General features: G+C 40.4%; 1 protein-coding gene across 2 annotated transcripts in view; it reads right to left on the bottom strand.

The window, feature by feature from the left end:
• The window catches only part of lrmp (lymphoid-restricted membrane protein), a 33085-nt gene that overhangs the window by 14358 nt on the left and 3851 nt on the right, over nucleotides 1-14876 (bottom strand). For both annotated transcript variants that reach the window (XM_069670721.1, XM_069670722.1), the window contains exons 4-21: nucleotides 14081-14261; nucleotides 12950-13008; nucleotides 12783-12858; nucleotides 11805-11963; nucleotides 11597-11714; nucleotides 11161-11211; nucleotides 10905-10982; nucleotides 10681-10737; nucleotides 10396-10455; nucleotides 9797-9861; nucleotides 9553-9646; nucleotides 8814-8963; nucleotides 8153-8254; nucleotides 7241-7392; nucleotides 5716-5827; nucleotides 4550-4829; nucleotides 3089-3141; nucleotides 1126-1225 (exon numbers count right to left, since the gene is read on the bottom strand). In XM_069670721.1, the coding sequence (XP_069526822.1) occupies nucleotides 1126-1225; nucleotides 3089-3141; nucleotides 4550-4829; nucleotides 5716-5827; nucleotides 7241-7392; nucleotides 8153-8254; nucleotides 8814-8963; nucleotides 9553-9646; nucleotides 9797-9861; nucleotides 10396-10455; nucleotides 10681-10737; nucleotides 10905-10982; nucleotides 11161-11211; nucleotides 11597-11714; nucleotides 11805-11963; nucleotides 12783-12858; nucleotides 12950-13008; nucleotides 14081-14261 (1947 nt within the window). The remainder of the gene's footprint in view (nucleotides 1-1125; nucleotides 1226-3088; nucleotides 3142-4549; nucleotides 4830-5715; nucleotides 5828-7240; nucleotides 7393-8152; nucleotides 8255-8813; nucleotides 8964-9552; nucleotides 9647-9796; nucleotides 9862-10395; nucleotides 10456-10680; nucleotides 10738-10904; nucleotides 10983-11160; nucleotides 11212-11596; nucleotides 11715-11804; nucleotides 11964-12782; nucleotides 12859-12949; nucleotides 13009-14080; nucleotides 14262-14876) is intronic.

The raw sequence follows: 14876 nt of genomic DNA, 5'->3' as shown, positions 1-14876 counted from the left end.
GATGGAAATATAAAACAAATTAAATAAACAATTATTTCCTGCAAAAGAAAATACAGTGGTATAGATCAACACGGGTGCATGCAGGTAGGCTGCTAGCATATATATGGGCCAACGAGAGATGAACTACTAGCTCGGAAGTCAAACGGTGCATTTCTCGGCATATATATGATGCACTTCAGACAAGTTTGGACGGATCGCTCATGTTTCCACCCTTACAAGCAAAACCATTGCTGCACTTGTGGCAACGAACATTGTCGGCATCGACTCGGTGAAGTGTAACCACCTTTTTGATCGTTTATTTCGCTAACGAGCAGGATCTATTGTGTGCCTGCGCACCCGTGTCTGAGAGAGCTGCACCACCCCACTGCACACAGGCTCTGCGAGAGAGATCTCTCTTTTGGATTGGGAATATGCATCGATGTCTGATTCTTACTGCAAATTAGAAATAGTTGGTTACATCTAATGTGCAAGATAACATTTTTGTAGCAATAATAAGCATGAAATGTATTTCCTTAATTTCTCTGGTACCGAAAGCGGCACCGATAACGTCCGGAGCTGATCAATACTCTGGTATTTCATAATTCGGCACCGGGGCCCGTTTAATACCGGGATTTGGTATCCATCCCAACAAATTTCATTACACAATAAACAAAATACAGTAGCTTTGATATTGTGTTTAATGTAGTGGAAAAACATTTTAACATCTGAAAACACAAGTAAAGTGAGCAATCATCAGTAATCACAAATGCAAATAATAATTGACCTATGCATTTAATAAAAATGTGTGCTTGTCTTATATACTAGTATTTGACTGTTCTGTTAAATGATGTACCGCATATCTGCTTATAATGTCAGCGTTCTGGATTAGCAAAAAACAAAATAATGAATACAATTTTCATGCTGTGGTATTTAGTTTGACCTTCTTGCAAGTTTAAGTAAAGTCTTCCCTCCTCTAAACAACTGCAAACATACCAAGTGAGTCAAGAAATGACTCACACTTTTGTGAAGTTGTAAATGCACAATTAGAAGCAACTGGCTGACAGAAGGGGGGAAGAAAGTGAAGAAGAGAGTGTGATCCACCTAGCAAGTGATTTACATAGAGAGAGAGGCAGGCAAAGATCTTACTGTTGTTCTCTGAGTGGGACAGATCAGGAAGAGCAACCGCCTCTGGGTGTCTAATGCTGACAGCTTGTGAGTGGGCGCTCAATGGCACTGCTGCCTCTTCCTGCGAAACACACACAACCAGACAAAATGATAAATATTCAAAAAGGAATGGGGTGAAAAGATCAAATAGGCAACACACATAAACCATATACCAAACAGCAGGCCCGCAATCAGTCAATAGAAACAAATCTTTGGCAGATGAGAAGAAATTGCAAAAGAAGTCAACGAAATCAAACAGCTGACAGAAAACACAAAGCATCTGTTCCATCAGTGATGAATTGTTGGAAAGACCCCCAATTACTGTCATCTTTATAGAAATTCAAAAGAAAACATCCTTTCATAATGACTACAGGAATGATAGAGCGTTTTAATTAGTTTTAAAACCCTCACAGGCACCAAATTAATTAAACATTAAGAGAGCAGGTGACTAGAATAAACCACCAAAGACCAGAAAGTGTGACCAGACATTGAGATTATAGCTACATTGTATGTAGTTTAGTGAATAGCATGTACCAGTATTTGTAAAGTATTAATTTGGAATATATTTTTCTTCAATGTAGGTGCATAATACCTTCTTTGCCAATAACTGCAAGTCCCTTTTTCCTTTAACCTCAGTGTGACCTGTAGGTTTCATCAGTCTTTCTATACAAGGGATTAGGCAGCAGACTGTATGCAAACTGCAGCTTGTAAGCAGAGGCAGTAAATAATCTGTCAGGAAGTATTTGGTAGGCAAATGGTAGAAAGCGATAGAGAGTGTGCAGAAGTTTAGACAGGGGAATAAGGAGGGGGGAGAGTAAATGTAATTTAATGTAAGATATTCCAGTATACATGCTTTTCATAAGAAATAAGACATTTTGCATGTTTTACTTTCAACTACAAATTAATTTAAAACTAATAGGGTGATCCAATTGTAATTACTAAAGATATGTCCATCACAGGGATTGTTTTGTAAAGCCCTACTTGTCGATAGTGCTTCAAGGAAACACCCACACACGACATTTGACATCAGAAAGCGTCCCTGCTTGTAACTTAATTAACAAGTGAGACAAAATGATCAGCAACCACATAGTTTTTTCTGTAGAATAAAGTATATAGAATTTGTATGTAATGGGTTAAATCAAACCAAAACAGCAACATATTCAATGAAACTTCAATCTCTTGATGATTACTTTAAAAACATCCTACTTCCTTCTCACCACTGCAAAGGCTGTTATATTCCCAAAAACAGCAATTTTGGTACTGCTCTGCTTCCTGGTGACATACGGTTAGCTGTCACACACCTGCCCAGTACAGCTACTATCATCTGTTGTTGGACTCTGAGCAGGTTGGGACTCGATATGCATTCGACATATTGCCCAAATGCACCTCAGCAGTATTTGTTCAGTAAAGAGATAGAAAAATCCCACATAAGGACTTCAACCACCAAGTCACTTTCCCTAATCTGTAACCCTGACTTTGCTGTGGTTTTTTCACACTGAATAGTGCTGCCCAGCTGGAATGCGTCTCTTGAAGCGGTGTGTTGTGGATAGTGTCAACTCAAACTTATCAGTAGAAGTCGTTGGTTTTTGGATTTTTCCATTGCTTTTAACTTATCAACAAAAACTGTTCCCCAAAAGACGATGACATGCAGTTAACAACAGCAATTTCTTTTGATATACTATTCGTTTTTAAAATCAACAGTATAGTGAACAGTTTATTGGACTGGACCCTGACACTAAATTTTTCTCTTAATATCATTGCAATAAGAAAAGGGGATTATACCATGTCAAAATGTTAAAATAATATCTAATCTAGCACGTGAGGCATCACAAATTATTTTGTACATGTGCTTTCCAAAGACTGAAAAATAGTTGAGAGGATTGGAAGTTACATTAAGTTTGGCTTTATCTTGTTTCAAAGAAACCCATGACCCAATTCATGTTACCTGCAAAGATTGACAGTTCCCCTCTGGTTCTGAGTCACTGCAGATTGCAGATTCTGTAACAGACACAAAGAAGTAAGAAGAGATAAATAAAACACTAATCAGAAAAAAATGACACGAGGAAAGATGAGTCAGAAAAGTCACAAAAAAAACCCGAGGCCTTTCTTTAAAAAAAAAAAAAAAACTCACTTCTACCATAAAAGGGTCAGACTGTCTATTATGCAAGGTATTGAACCGGGTGAGGGGCAGAGGGGTTAAAATACCATGCATGGTTAAGGTGGCATTAATGACCACATTCACACTCTCGTTTTATGTCTCTCTTCCTGCCAGCTGCTCATGCAAGCAAAGGAATGAAGGATTACTGGGCTCACTTCTGCCTCAGACTGGTCGTACACCTGGCCATACAAGGACCTTGAGGAAGAAAGGATTTCACATAGTCTGTAGAAACCACAAACACTCACTCTCACACACAACCTTTATAAGACCAGGGCCACAACAACCATAGAAGGCAGGGGTCTACTTCCATCGGCCAAAGAGTGTGTGTATCAGAGCTAGTGTGCACTGTACTGGTGCTTCAAGGGTGGCTGAGTGCCCTGTGACTCCCATGGATTACAAGGGGATAATCCACACACATCCCTCTCTCTCTCTCTCACAGACATCAACACCATTAAAAAACATTAACTGAGTCTGTAGGTTGTTTTTCACCTTCGAGTTGATCCTGTGTACCAGTTTGTAAGACGTGTGAGTAAGCTTTGTAGTGAGTAATCAGTGCCAATAACGTACATATTCTCTTCCTCCTATTTATGGTGATTTAATTAGCAGTAGCTGTGGCTTAGCAAAGCACAGAAAAGTTTAATTTGAGTATTAATAAATACTAAACAAGAGCTAGCAATGCAAATAAAAAGGTGGCTTGTCTTTGTATTTCCATTGACTGTCACCCACACACGCACATGTGCCAAAGTAGCTATAACTGAATAATGTATATAGTGACAGATTCTATTTGGGAATGGCTTTTTTTACAGCGTTCACATTCAAACTTTGATTTCAATACTTCCATGCGAAGAGGACACAGCATGTATCTTGCATTCTTGTTGCATAAGGCTAGCTCAAGGCTTATTTCTACCGTTAATCCTACTGAGAAGGATCCACAGCTAGGAAAAGATTGAGCAGAGGTCCGAATGGGGCTACAAAAATATTATATTTAGCCCTATTTGGTTTGGCTTTATGAGGTTCCTGTTAGCTCTGGGCTAATTTTGGTATATACTGGATTTGAAAGGCTTATGGAAGTTCTCAACTTTTACTGAGATAGCATCACAAACTTAATCTGTTGAAAGCCGGTTTAAAATAAATAAATACATGGAAGTACACCAGAAGTGTATTTTGTGAACTTTTATGGTAAATTCAAAAGATATACGTTTCTGTTATCACTTGACTGGCGGTTCTATTTTTGTGTCCCCAACTCACCTTGACCATTTCCTGCTGCACCATGCAAAGGCTGGGCCTCTCCAGGGAGGGCAGACAGAGGCGTGGATGTGTCCCTCACTTCTCCCTCTCCTGTTGTGTCCACCACTGTCCACTTCTCCTCCCCCTCTTCCTCTACACCTCTGTCTGTTAGTTTATCCACCGTCTCCTCCGGCCTGCTGTTCGTTAGCCCGCCCTGGTCTTTGCAATTCCTCTCTGCCAACTCGTTCTTCAGGAAGTCTTGAAGGGCAAACTCCTCATCCCAGTCCAAGTCCTCTCCAGGCTAAAGGATAAAAGAAGGCAAGGACAATGTCTTACTAAAAAGAGTGCAAAGATGAGAATCACAAAAACCTTCCAAAGCCTAAATGTAAGAAATCCCACAATGGCAAAATACAGCTGGCGGACTTGTGTGTGATGAGGCTGAGGTTGAACAGTGACAGCCTTCATATTTGAAAAGAAAAATACACAGTACTGGACACACTGACTGGCAAGTGATTTGTAGGGGGGAAATCACAGCAAAGACTAGCTATTTGCAAAACATAACAGAACTCTTTTTGTTCATTAACACATCAAGAGGGAAATATAACTTTAGTTTCCTGATTCAGAGCTTTACTGATTAAATAACTTTAAAGTCAACACTGCATTATTTATGAAATCACAGCTTTGTAACTGTATGCAAATTTATCTTCCCAGAGACATTAAAACAATGGTGCTGTAATGGAAATGTTCAAGCATGCGTCAGTGCATTTTGTGCTAGGAGCACTGCGTAGGTGTCTGGTCGCATCTGATTCTGTGTGTGTGTGTGTGTGTGGGTGCACATGTCCACTTCAGCCGCCAACTCGCACTCAGCTCTCTTCTACCAGATACTCCATCTGTCTGAATACAGTATGAATTCTGTCACTTCCTTTAAAGTAAACCCTCCAACATATTTCTATTGTGGCAAGTGAATGTTAATAAATACAAAAACACATTATATGAATTATTAAAAATGACTATCCCAAACCAAATATGATTTTCATGCCAGTGACTAGTGCAGGAGAAACATTATTCTTAAACAATATATACAACTTCAGATCAAGATTCTTATAAAAGGTGGAAGCAAATAGCTTCCCCTGATTATTAGGTTTGGAAATTAAAGCCTTCAGAGCAGCCTGCCATTCCTCTCTGACCTCTTCCTCTGGCACAGGTGTCTGGCATGATGCCTCTCTGCTGTCCTGGGGTGTCTTTAGCTGCTCCAGCTCCTCGCACAGCTGGCGCTTCTGGTTCTCCTGCTCCTGCACCCTGCATGCAAGAATGCAAAATCCTGGTAAATTAAAACAGCTGAGGGATTATTAGTTCTTTAAGAAAACTTTGGGAGAACCACACAAATAAGCAAAGCACTGTAAACGGCCCAGAGATGGAAAAACACATGAACAGATATCCTAGAAGACAGTACAGTGGACATACTGTACCCAATCCGCAGGCCCATGCAGTGTCCCATTCTGTTGCCCAGGGTGACCAGCGCCAGTTCTCCGACTGGCCTAGTAACAGCTTCTTCACTTCACTGTTTTGTAGTCCAGTCCCAGCCCAACCCTCTAATCTAAGACCTCACACAGAACCTTAAATGTACTACAGTGCTGATCCTGTTTTATAGTCCAGTCTTCTTCCTAGTCTATGTTTGCCCAAACACACCACAGGGCAGGTGGAAGAACTTTAGCTACAATGAGACCTCTTCTGTTTTCTTTTCTTCCCTACAGTATTAATGTTACTGAGTTTACCCTGGCAACTGAGCACCAATAAATCCCAGCCGGACAGCCTGACCCGTTCTCCTTCTCTGGTCTGATTCTGTACCACATTAGCTCTGTTATATATCTGAAGGGGATGGCCGTCCCCATAACCACACATAAAAACAGACACACACATGGTACAGGGAAAACCCATCCACAAAGGCTCAGAATGAAGTCCACAATTGGCCCAGACCAAGATTATAAGAGGCGGGCCCTTTGGGGTCATTGAGGTCAGATGATTGACAGGACTTTACCCCAGTCAACAAAACTGACTGGCCAACTGAGACAGAGCATTGTAGGACAGAGATACCCACGTGTGTAGGGCTCTGACATTAGAAATTGTTTTCTTTGTACAGTTTGCAATATTGAATAATCCAAAAAAAAAAACATGCATACACCTTCTTAAGCTCTGTTTATTTCATTCAGGACCATGTGGCATTCAAGATCCGAAAAACATTTCCCCTTAAAGGCTTATAGAGACAGTTATAGGCTTGTATGAACTAATCCAGCCAACATTGATAGCTCATTACACCTAGAGTGCATTTTTAGGTTAGTATGCACACTGTTGAATCTAATCGGCTTCTATCTCTCTAACTAACCTCTCCTTCAGTTGTATCAGCATTACCATACTTAGCCAGAAAATTAACTGTTGAGCTCTGCCTACTAGGGTTTAATTCAGCCAATGAGATCACTCCTGCACAAGAGCAACTCCACCTCAAACAAATGCTGTCCTACCTTACATTCAAGTTCCCTTTAAGAAGAGAGAAGCTCCACAGCAAATACATCTTCTTCCATCTTCCTCTGATATTTTTCCTTTATCTTCTGACACCGCTCACTTCAGCGATCAGCGGACCACACATTTCTGACTGCCCACTGATTTTCACAGCCACACATGCACAAAGACTGCAGGAAACAGAACTTTACTCACCTTACTGAAAGGTGCAGGATCTCGGTTCGCGATCTCCTCATATTACTGGCCATTTTAATCAGCTCCTTCTCAAGCGAGTCTGTATACTGGGCTAGCTGGTCCAGGCTGAGAGCCCAGTCTGCCCTCCTCGCGTCCAGCTCGGCCTGCACCGTCTGTGGAAAGACAAGGCCCAGGGGTTGGTCTCTTGCTAAGGTAAAAGGCAGCAGACTACTGCACAGCCGGAATAACTGTGTGTCTTAAAACGCCTCCAAAAAGTTCTGACACCTTACTGGCACAAAATCTCTCCTATTAGGCAGTACATGGAACAACCAGAACAAGAATGGAAGGGCTCTGCTCCACTAATGATTTCTGTCTCATTTGGTATGTTTACTGCTGTTTGCCAGTACGTGGCTAATGAATGCAGAGTGGCAACAATGCAGGAGGAGGGGGGGGAGAGAGAGAAAGAGAGACAGAGAGCTGGAGAGATACAGAAAGTTGGAGTGAGGGAGGAGGGGAGTGGGTTGTGTTCATGCTACAACACACTGACTAAACAGCACCGCTTGGATGGGGCCCATTGGAGAGTTATATAAGTGAGAGATCTCTAGAGAGGAGAGATAGTGGGTGGGAGGGAGAGAAAGAGCAGAGATGCAGTGATAGATAGAAAAAGAGTGCAACAGGTGGAGGGAGAGGAAGATAGAGATCACATTACATAATTTCATGATTCATATAAAAAAAAAGAACAGAGATAGCCATTTCCAGCCTAAAATCAACTTAAGGAGTATATATGCAAACACATAGGAAGGCACACAGGCAATAACACTACAGTATGCTATGAGCATGCAACTTTCTCAAGCTAACAATAAGTGCCGTTAGTAGACTCACAAACACATTTAAATTTGTGTCCAGTGTTAAAGTGTGTGAGCATTATCTGACCTGGAGATTGGTGTGTGTGTTGCCCCCTGGCTGTGTGTCATCTTCCAGCAGGCCTCTCACTGTAGACAAGACATGGTTGCTTTCTTCTCTGAAATCCATTTTCTAAGAGACAAAAAGAGGCTGTCTTGAGAGAGAAATCCTTTTATACTTTGGACACAATAAAGCAGACAAGAAGTTCACATGGATGAATAAACCACTCTATTCTAACTGTTCTGACCTCATTTGAGTGACTAAACAATATTAACCTGGCAATAAGTGAATTTGACTAAAAAATAAAAGACTGCAGCTACCTTAGCGAACCCTCAGCTCCATTTGCAACACAATAGTTTTCAGTTACAGTGATTTAAAGCAAATTGTTTTAGTTGGCTTCAGCTAAAGCTAGTGACAATATTATTGATCCATTACAATGGTTCAATTAATAGTTCAAGCTGAACTTTTAAAAATGTCTCTTTGTAGAAAGAGATTTTTTTTACATATATTACAGCTGATGACAAGCTGGTTTTGTGTTAACTGTAATAAATGGACATTTACAGTCACAACAGTCTTTTGCAAGTCAATCACAAGATAAAAACATTTTATTCAAGATAGTAGGAATAGAATTGTTATGCCAATTTAGAGTTAGAAGTACTTTTCTTTCACACACTTAATCACACTTAGTTACCAATTTGTTCAGGAGGCTCTTGAACTCTTTAGCCATGTGATCAGGGCTGGGTCCTTGCAACATCAGCAGCACCTCCTTGTCCAGTGTCTCATCCAGCGGGGAAGCAAAGCTCATAGTGGTGGACAAAAGGTCAACTCCATGAGGGGCCTGCTGGAGATAGAAATATTTACTTTAGCTGGCAAAAAAGACATTGACCATCAGTCTATCTGTTAAAGAGAGGCTGGAGAAAACAGCATGGGAAGAACTGCAAACAATCTTCAAACAGTGCATGGTATTGTGTGTCAAATATGTAAGAAGCCCTACAGTCTGTTGAGGAAATATATTCAGAGATTTATGACCTGCCTCCAGGCATGATATTTCTCTGATCTTCGGCTAGGGATAATGTTTTACATAACATTGCGAGATCTAACTGTGTCTGTGTAACTTTGTTGCAATAGTGACTGCTGTAAATTCTGCATATGTTTAGGGATCATTCAGGTTTATATGTAAACAGCTTGGCTGCTTCAAGGAAGATGCTTCAGAAAAGCAGTAGCCATTATTTTTTTTGTATAGAATAAAAGACTTAATACTGAAACTGTATGTACAAAAATAAGGATAAATATCAGAATATAACACAAACTGAGACAAATAGGAAAAGGTGAATATGAGATATACAAGATCAACAGAAAGAGAGTGAAAAAAATACAGAGCATAAATGAAAGGTGAGCAAGAAAAAAAGACAGATTGAGGGAGTGCTGACCTCCAGTGGCGACTGTGCCAGTGCCAGTTCTGTTTGTAAGGATCCTGAGGTGCTCTGGTTTAACCTGTAGGCCACCGACAGGGATAGCCCAGCCCTATGAGAGACAGGAAGTCAAGGGTGGAGAGGACGGGAGAAAACAACTTACAAAGTTATGCTAGCAAAGGAAAAATTCCTTAGCATTTCCTTCACCTTTATTACCTCAAATCCCCTAACTCCCAGGTTATCGATTAGTTGGTTCACTTACCCTGCCAGGTCTGGGTGCAACATCTGCATCTGGTTCTCCAGCTTGCTCTTGTCTGCCCTTAGCAGCTGGAATCAAATACAGAGAAACTAACATGACTCAGGCAACCCATTACGTTGCCTGCCCTTTCTTAGCTTGAACAAACTAACAGCATGTGGAAGGACAGCAGGTGATTTAATTCCCACAGTTGGCCTCCAAAATCAAAATGCCAATGCCACACATGCTGATAACTGTAGCAACCCACTATGCATAGGCAAGAATTGTCCATGCTCTAAAATGCTGACATTTTTACCAAAAAACTCTTGGACTTTATTTCTTACCTTATTGTGTTACTATATGTGATCAAGACGGGTAACTTAACAAATTTTGAAGTTCCCAATTTGTTTTCAGACTTCATTAAACTCGATAATTTTCCATGACTGTCCATAGGAAATCAGAGAGAATTACTGCGAACTATATTCTGCAACAAATCATACAAAGATGTCTGCATTTGCATGAGGGAAAAGCACGCAAAAAAGATCAGGAGCCTCTGCAAAGCAGTTTAAGAGCATGGATGAGATACTACCATTGATATCGATATGAAGACAGTTCAACACACTGACCTCTGTGATGGATGAGTATTCCTCCACTGTTGCCTTAAGCTCATTTATCTGCCTGCTCTTCTGTAAAAGGAGATAAAAGACACAGACCAGGTTGAGTCTTGTAGGGAAATGTAGGGAATAAAACAAACATTGGTAGCTGAGGTGAATAAGATTTTGCCATTTGTGTACTGAACCAATGTTTGTCAAATTGATTCAAGCAAGCAATTAATTGCATAGAATGACCAAAACTGCCACAAGCTTCACAGCGACAGATAAGTTGATAAGGAAATAACATAAGGCACTGACCTCTTGTATCACAGCTTCCTTTTCACTAGTGACAGCATCAAAAGAGTGAATCTGCACCTGATGACAGGGAAGGTGAAGTTACTTAATATAAAGTAGGCACAGTACAATGGATAATATGTAAGTGTAAAGAGGACACAGTGTGAGGGGAGTACAAAAAATGATGAGACGTGAGATTGCAGAGAAAAATCTGAATAGTGTTATGTACAGAGAGGCAGTAAAAGTACCTGAAGGTCAGCATTAATGTCACACAGCTCTGATATTCTCCTCTGAAGCTCGTCCATCTCCATGGTGACCTTGAAGTTCTGGGGATCAAAGGGGAGTTAGGGCTAGTCCCTTTAGTCACTTCTTTTTATGAACAAACTTGTGATTATGTACTCTCTGTAAGCTATCTAGGAAAGTGTGAGTACTACTGATTCACTTTTAATTAAGGTCATTGACTTGAATGTCAACTCGTCTAAAAAAACTGTCTTTTTGAAGTACCTCTTCCTGAAGAGAAGCAATCTTGCCAATAAGACCATGGTTCTCTCGCTCCTAAAAAGAAAACAATTAATAACAATTAATTTCATGTATGTGAACACATGCTCACTAAATGTTCTGCTCTGTTATTGTCTTTATTATCAAAATATTTTTTAGAATATGTAGAATTTATTTTTAATTAAAAGTTGGATGTAATCTGGGATGTGGACTTCAGACGGTAGAGTGCCAACTGCTAAGGCAAAAGAAAAAATCACAGTAAAAAAGTGCTAACAAAGGAACAGTATTTTAGCTGAAAATCTGTCAACATACTGTAGTGTAGGAAGATTAACCCTTATTACAATGCAACAGACACGTCATCTGTATGCACTTAAGCAGGTAAGCTCATTGCATTTTATAGATCATCTTTGCTCTGGTTTTTTTCTAAGCTTGTTTGACTGACCACGTGTTTGCTGTGTGCGGAGGCGCGAGCTCTGCCTTCCTCTGTACAGCTCAGAGTTGCCTTCATCTCCTCCACCTCCTCCTTCAGCATCTTCTCCTTCTGGGCCAGTTGCTGGGTGCTGTGCGAGAATAAACAGAGATAGAATTGAACAAGCCACTGTGTGCTACAATAAATCTATGCTGTGTTTTTGCATTAAAGTGTGTCTTACACCCTGGCCTGATTTCGCAGCTCCTCATTCTCCTCTAACAGCTTCTGGTTGCCCTCTTCCATGCCCTCCACCACCTGCTTAAGCTTCCTCACCTCCTCCTGGAGTTTTTGGTTGCTCATCTGAAGGTCGGCAACACAATACACCAGCTCTGACGTCTCACTGAGAAGTCAAACATACAAACAAACACACATAGGCAGGGGTAAAATTGGATTGAAGCTGAGCTCATTCTCCTGACACCTAAATCACACCTTTTAGGAGCTCAGCTTTGTCTATTTCAGTATCACAGTGGGGAAAACTCTCAAACTTTTGGCTTAAAACACCCACTTTCAGACTGTGTCATGCTGACTAAACAAATCTGGCTGAGGCCATCACACAACAGAAGGATGAAGGATGCATGCGTCTCCAAATGAAAACTAACTTAATAAGTTATCTTAATCTTCTGATGTGGCAAAAGCTTAAGTGGACTATCAACATGTATGTTGCTGCACAGAGATTCAAAGTTACAAAAATTAAATCATTGGGAACACAGCAGACATGCTCAGGATGTCTGCTTTTTGTACAATCAACGCTGTTAGTAAATTATTTAGCTTAAGCCCAATATTGTCTCTTCTGAAAATTTATTTCCTGGTTTGTCATTTTAGTAATGCTCATTTAAAGAAATATAATTTGCTCTCATAGTATTATGGCAAGCATGGAACTTATCTTATAGCTTAAGTAATTAAGAAATTGAGACAACAGCTATTAGCCATATATATGAGAAAACAATCTATTGTACTAACCCTATAAGCTACTGTAGATACTGAAGTTGAGTCAGTGCAAAGATACGTCTATCTTTAGACATGGACAAGAATTTTTGTGTTTCATGAACCATAAGAGCAGTGGTGGGTGGTTATAAACACAAATAAAGGCATGGTTATGTATATTTATACATATATGAACACAATCTCACTTAATCAAACACACACACATATTATTTACAATTCTGCTCTTGATGCCTCCCCTCCAAAGCCCTCCAAGCTTCCTGAGGTCATATTAAGCAGCAGGGACCTCTTTGCTGAAACACACAACAAAATCATCAAAATTAGATGTGCGTACTATAAAAGGAAATGAAAAGCAAACACGTGAGTGCTTATAAGCCGACTCACCAGACAGGCTGTCTCTGAGTTTGACTGAGTCCTGAGTGATGTCATCTGTCGGCTCTTCCCTGAGATACACCAGAAAAATCGCACATCAAAATGGTGAGAGATCAATTATTTTTATGATCATTTTTAGGCTCGGTCAGGCATGCAGTATTCTGTTGCTTTTGGATTCCTCAGAACATGTTTGAAATATTTTGGGAGAACTGTTTACTTTTTTGGTGCCTGACACGCTGAGCACAGGCAGCTTCCTGATTAGTCTGAAACGCATACTCTGTATGAAGTACAAACTGATGCTGGCTATGATAATGCAAAGAGATCTGCGGTACTCATTTCACAGTTACACTAGATTACGCATGTCTTCACCAACAGATGATGCAGGGATCCTTTGGTCCAGTTAGTCAAGACCTCTATTTGCGATTACAGCCAGTATGAAGTCTTCTGCTTTATTTACAACCCACATATCAGGAAAATGTTTAACTACAGAGAAAAATGGCCAAGATGAGTCATGTCTCACAGGTTTGTCCGGATTTTAAAACTTGGCTTTCAATGTAAATATTCCTCAGCTTACTCATAAATCAGTTGTCAAATGCACATTTGACCTAAACCTGATACAGTGCACTGGATGATGACTCACACCTTCCTCTAAGACAAAAGACACGCTGCTGACTAATCGAGATGCACGTAGCTGAAACTATGGGGGAGAAAATTGTCACCAGTGATCCATCATCCGATGCATAGCCCACCTACACAACATCTACTTGCATAACTCAAACACAATAGATGAGTGACTCTTTTCTGTAAGGCACAGCACCGGTAAAGACAATGCAAGCTTTCTTTGCCTTTACCTCCCCTATTTGAGAAGTTAAAAACTGCAACTATAAATGGGTAAAAGAAAATGGAAAACATATTGAGCAAATCATTTTGTCATTGTGCAGATCTTCATTAGAAAATTAGCTTACACAAAATAAGAGATAAGATTGTCAAAAACAAATTGAATAGCATTTAAAGCTACACAAACTTTCCCTTGATCCAACAGGAAACCATCGAAAAATGGAAAATTTTTCAGTTCTCCGACTGCCACTTTCTACATTTTGACAACCCCTTACATATAATGTATAATGAATGCTTTCTCAGTACCCGTTGTTGCGGCAGTCATCAATCCACTCCCTCATGACAGCATGGTAAGTGTCCAGGTCAATGGAGACATCTTTTTGTTCTGGATCGAGCATGTTGCAAAGTTCCTCCAGGCCGCTGTCTTCTGAGCTGCGACTTGTGGTGTGCCGCAGATAGTCCACAATATGAGACACGTACACTTTACCTGGAAGAGGACAATAACACATTAAAATCTTCTCTCATCTTCTGATACTTTAACCCAATTAAAACTGTGATGGTATTTAGTTAGTGATGGTGAGTTTGTTTACTTGTAGGATAAGCACTAAATCTTTTTTTCTCATGTTTACATATGGTACTCTTCTCAAAGATGAATTACACATCACACAAAGCTGAATCGAGTCAGCTTTGTGTCATTCAAGTCTGGCAGATGAGACATTCTAGTTATGAAACAACAATATTCTAACACAGGTGGCTGCTTGGGTGGAGCAGGCAAGAAAGAAGCCACAAAACTCTAATGGTCCTAGTTTCATCTAATTCTCAGGTCAAGTGAGAATGCAGCACCAGAGATGAGAAGCAAACTGGTCCTGGCCATGGCAAACGACTGGGAGATGCAGGGTAATCCTACAAGGCTTATCAAATTCCCAGAGGAGATAACCCACACAGCCTCAGACCCAATATTGTCCTCTGGCCTAAATGTACCATGCAAGTAGATCTAATCAAACTTACAGAGATCTGGGAAGACAGGACATGAAAGCAAGCTTAAAAAAATATCAGACCCTCATCTTCGAGGGCCAATCAAATGGATGGAAGGCCTTGAAGC

This window comes from Semicossyphus pulcher, unplaced genomic scaffold (assembly GCF_022749685.1).
Source record: "Semicossyphus pulcher isolate SPU_LCO1_2020_fin unplaced genomic scaffold, fSemPul1.0.p SCAF_20, whole genome shotgun sequence".
In the NCBI taxonomy this organism is placed as follows: domain Eukaryota; kingdom Metazoa; phylum Chordata; class Actinopteri; order Labriformes; family Labridae; genus Semicossyphus; species Semicossyphus pulcher.
Note: the sequence above shows the minus strand (reverse complement) of the source record. Positions and strands in the feature narration are given on the sequence as shown.